We start from the raw sequence: 5,175 nt of genomic DNA on the forward strand, positions 1-5,175 counted from the left end.
GCCTATCTACAACGGGTCAGCTAGGTGATGCTGAGAGCTGACCTATCTTTTACCTCTGTCTCCTACATCGCTGCTAGCATTCTGACCAAGCTGGGCACCTAGTAGGCCCTGAGCAATTCTGAATCAGGGAAGGATAACACATCTTGAATGACTTGGAGTCTACTCTCTGAGGCCCTGTACATGAACATGACTCATGTCTGATCACAACTGGGTTTACCTCTTATATTGAAAGACGGGGACCAGAGCAACGCCAACTGCATACACATGGATTTTCCCACATGACAGTTTGTTGTGGCCCCCAACTTGGGATTCTGCTTGTTTTTATTGACAACACCCTGATATTGAACTCCAGTGCACCTATGAAAAATTACACGAACTTGTAAACAGGCATCAGGAGAAAGAGAAGGCAATTTAATTTAGGATTTCTCAACCTTGACACTACCCTCGGAAGGTTTATTTTTATAGACGTTGTGTAGCTGGTGACTGGTATTTTCAAGTTCTAAAAGCAGCAACTTTGTGTTTCACCTTCTTCTTTCTGCCCTCCAGTTGCCTCCAGCCCCAAAGACTCAAACCGTCCATGATTAATGCTTTTTGAAAATAGTTTGGAAAATAAATTTCAGTTCAGTTTTGTGGTGCAAATCACACAGCCTTTGGGGGTTTATAATGTCTTGGTTAATAAGGATTCTGGAGATCCAACCCAGAGGTTTGTGTGAAGTGGAAAAAAAAAAAAGAGAGAGAGAGAGAACAGTTCAGCCAAGATGTATTTAATTTTTAAAACAACCATTATGTTCTGTGCTTAAATTTTAAGTTCCTTTTTAAATATTTCTTAAGAGATAATGAATAGCTTTATTTTGAGAGTATGAATATCCTGGAAAAATACAGAATGACAAAATCTCATTTTATGTTGATTAATTTTTCAGCAAGTTCTCTCTTCTTCCATTTGATGAGACTAAGTGGGTTTTTTGAACTGGCATTGGTCAACATTATTACCAACTTTGTGATGAATAATATCCTTCTTGCATATCAAACGTTCAGCCTCCCACACATGCTTAATTCATTTTATTCTCAAAGGCTTGGCTGTGTAAGTGATTGCTGTGATTCAGTTTTGAATGAAAGAATTGCTCAGTAGCAGCCTGTGATAATTATTGTATAAGGCTGAGATTGTTCTTTACAAACGAGAGCAAATTATCCATCAGTGATGAAGATAATGGGTAGCAGGTCTTTAATCTCTCCCCACTGGCTCTCACCACACCTCTCTCACACTCTGCAGACTGGAGGATAACCTTCATAAGGCTTTTCATGGAGTTAAAGCTTCATGTTGCATGTAGCTATGTGGTGATACCTGCTGGCCAGATCCTTTACATTCCATTGAATAGATGATCTGTTGATTTCATTTAACAGGGTTTTAAGTTTCTTCAAGCTTCCCAGGGCTGTCAGTGTGAATTTCTACATTGTTGCAACTTACAGTCAATCAAAACCTGCCTCTATATGCTTGCATTTCAAAATAGAATGCAGGAGGGTATTAGCAGTTTTCCTCCCTCTAGGATGAATAGTTATGCTGTTTCCCAGAGAGCCTGCCTGCCATTTTACTGGTGTCAAATAGAAAGCAATCTGTTGAGTAGATCCCTTAGATTTAACTACGGAATGAAATAACTGGTTTTGGGGTACTGTGACTGGAAGAAGACTACTCATGAAATATCATTTTAAAGTGATCTCAGAGTTTGTGAATTCTGTTTATTTTATTTTTTTTTCAAAAGGTCTTGCAGCTTAAACTTGCAAACTCATTTCACTTCTCTGCTGTTGTTGAACAATTAGTTGTCTATCTTCACTGTAATAGATAATTATAATTTCAAATTGTAGCTTCAAGCTATTGATGACTCTCTGCCTCTTGCTGCTTTGTTTGTAGTGACCTTGCATTTCATTCTAATGAAGTAAAAATTGTCAAAAGTATATAAATGAAGCAACACATGAAGTAAAAGGAGAGTGGTGCTTGTAACTTATGATTTAAAAGCTTTATTTTTTTGTTATTGAGAAACTGGAAGAGAAATGAAGACTACATTCTTTGTAGTACCATTAATAGAACATTCGTAGATTTATTCTTTTGAGAACTTTCTGCTGGAGCTTTAATGAAGACATCTCATCATGTTTAAATATACCCAATGCAGGTTGATAGTTCATGGCTCTGTCTTATTTGAATCTCAACTTAGTCTAATATAAACTGCATGAGCTTTGCGAGCCATTCAACCTCCTTGAATTTTAGCTCCTTTGTGTGACATGGGGTTGCTGGAAGCATTTAATATGGAGAATGGAGAGCCTCTAACTCCACGCCTGGAAGAGGGTCAGGCACACACAAAAATGTTCATTTCCTTTTCTCCTGAAGCTGATGCAAGATATTTTCTAAGATCCTTTTATGTGCAATTTTCAACTTGCAGTGGAAAAGAGAACTCAAGACAGAGTAATGATACATAAACATCTCTACCATCTCAGAAATGTGGCAATGGGTACTGCAAACTTATGTGTAACTTTACTACCGACTCTACTTTTTGCTTTTGTCACTTGATTAATTTGCATGATTAAGTACTTTTCCATAGCAGGCCATGAATTCATAGCTGGTAGAAGCCTGTAAACCACTCATCCATTTGAAACAAGCAAGCCGGCCCCTGTGACCAGGGACTCCAACCTTCAAACACTAACTGGGACATTCCTCGTGGTGGGAAGAGCATAGTTATAACATTGTGGAAAGCAGTCATCTTGTTAATTTCTCCCTCTACCTGAGAACACGCTGCGAGTCACTGAGGGAGAGGTGGTCTGATCCCTGGGAATTATAATGCAGCCCACAGCACAACACTGTCTTGTTTGGGTGTGTTACTGGCTTCCAATTAGAAACTTGGGGAGCTTCTGGTATGGCTTCAGTGTAATGAACAGAGATGGATGAAGCATTTTGCAGAAGGACTTCCAAAGAGTTCTAAAAAAGCTGTTTGCTCTAGGATGTCTAAAACATAGTCTGTCTGTCTCGCCCTCAAAGATATGTAAATCCATGATTGTCCCTCTCTCCTATCCTGTGTAAGCCAGTTTATGACACGAGTCAGATCTTACAGCTGTTTTGATATAGAAATATCACTGACCATTTAAACTATGCTAAAGTGAATTATTTTGCCAGAGGTAAAATGGTTGTGAACAGGTGGGTGGAGAGAATCGGTCATACAGGTGTTCAGAATTAATGTCTTGTAGCGCAATGAGATAAAGGAGAATGATATCTTTATGTGGTTTCCCCAGGAATAAAAAAGAATAATTAAATATCATAGTACACTGTTCACACATTGATTCATTCATAACCAAATATTAAGTGCCTGCTTCCATTTGTGCTCCTCCCCCTATCCCTGATGTAGACAATCCTTTCAAGAGCCTTTGGTTAGTCCGTGATAAAAATGCATGCTTTCTGTAAGTGTCTGTGTGGGAAAAAAAATAGCTTTTGACTATATTGAGCATCTTGGGAGAAAGACAATGTACCCTTTTAAATTAACATTATAGTAATTTTAAAATTTAACTAAGCCCATTCCACTGGTATATTGATGAATCTTATGAACCACTCTTATCCATTGTTATTGGAGTAAAAATTTTAGGCATAAAGCTCATCCAATTTATTTAAAGAGGGACTTGGCTACAAACACAGTCCCACTGTTAGCTTCTAATTTGTTTTGCTGCTTGAACATAAAGTGTGAGTCCCACTGCCCTCTACCCTTCCTGAATGTGTCTTGTTCCAGTCACTTGGTTAATTTTCTGAGCCAGCTTATATCCTAAATATAAGTCCTTGTGTCTGGTTTCCTGACAGGTGTTGTCATTGTCACCCTGAAGCATATTCAAGGAGGTTCCTTGCCCATGAGAAGCCCCGTTAGCTATGGAAGAGTAGCTGATTAAGTTGTGCTTAAAACATATTAAGTGCCGACAACAAACAAAACAGGGTGTGGGTTTGTAACGAGTCCTGGTCAGAAGGGGGAGAGAGTGTGTGATGGCAGGATGGTGGCATGTTTGGTGTTACCATCAGATCGACACTCATTGTATCCAAGCAAGATGAATGAGGGACAAAGTGTGGGCTGGGATGACCGATAGCTTTGAAGCTGTCAAGTAACCTTAATCCTGGGACTAAGTACAGTACAGAAGCCTTATGATTTAGTTACCAAACTACTAAACTGTCTTTATGAGGATGAAGGCTTCTCAAGAGACAATTAACCTAGAGATTCACAAGATGTTCTAAGGCACGCTGGTCTGAGCCAAAGAAGCCAGGCGGGCTAGGGCGGGAGCCCCACCCACCAGCAAGGATATATAAAAGCTCAGGGACCTGAAGGGACATTCACAATTCAGCAGCTAGCTTCAGCAAGTTACCCGCAGCTCTCTGTCTGGCACCATGTCCTACAACTGTTCTACAAGAAACTGCTCTTCCAGGCCTATTGGAGGACACTGCACTGTCCCCGTGGCTCCTGCTGCCACAGCTTCTTCCCAAGATGCCGACTGCCTGAGTGGTATCTATTTGCCCAGTTCCTTCCAGACTGGCTCCTGGCTCCTGGACCACTGCCAGGGGTCCTCCTGTGAGTCCAACTCTTGCCAGCCAACCTGTTACCAATCCAATCCCTGTGTCTCCAGCCATGGACAGGTGACCTGCTCTCGGCAAACCACCTGTGTCTCCAATCCTTGCTCAACCACCTACAGCCGGCCACTCACCTTTGTCTCCAGTGGCTGTCAGCCTCTGGGGGGCATCTCCACTGGGTGCCAACCGATGGGAGGAGTCTCCACTGTCTGCCAACCAGCCTGCGGGGTCTCCAGGACGTACCAGCGGTCCTGCATGTCCAGCTGTCGAAGAACTTGCTAAATGTGTAGGAGCCAGTGAGCGAATCAAGACTCCAGGACCTGCCAGCGGTGTTTCCAGGCTCGTCCAGCGTGCTGCCTGTCCCTGAACAACTCTTCATTGCTGACCACTGTTCTGACTGCCTGACTGCTTGGTCGCTAGCTCTGAAGAAGCTGCCTCTGGCAATCGATGATCTTTCTGGCTAGCACCAAGCTTAGTTTAAGGGTTGATCACTGGTGTCGCATATGTCTCTGGATGTTTCCAGAAACTTTACTTCCCGAACCCCTGTCTCTGGTGGTTTTGACATGTTTTGACCTTGCTGCTGTGTCTTC

The 5,175-nt window shown here is 41.9% G+C and overlaps 1 protein-coding gene across 1 annotated transcript; it reads left to right on the plus strand.

The window, feature by feature from the left end:
• Positions 1 to 4,405: 4,405 nt before the first annotated feature.
• On the plus strand, positions 4,406 to 4,867 carry LOC116872387 (keratin-associated protein 11-1). The gene has a single exon (XM_032865554.1). It carries the CDS (start codon positions 4,406 to 4,408, stop codon positions 4,865 to 4,867), a length of 462 nt encoding a protein of 153 aa, XP_032721445.1.
• Positions 4,868 to 5,175: the final 308 nt, after the last annotated feature.

This window comes from Lontra canadensis, unplaced genomic scaffold (assembly GCF_010015895.1).
Source record: "Lontra canadensis isolate GAN:19392208 unplaced genomic scaffold, GSC_riverotter_1.0 scaffold29, whole genome shotgun sequence".
Taxonomy (NCBI): Eukaryota; Metazoa; Chordata; class Mammalia; order Carnivora; family Mustelidae; genus Lontra; species Lontra canadensis.

Bases quoted from the DNA above. Each gene is read 5' to 3' on its own strand.
- LOC116872387 (XM_032865554.1), top strand. From the start codon at position 4,406: ATGTCCTACAACTGTTCTACAAGAAACTGCTCTTCCAGGCCTATTGGA.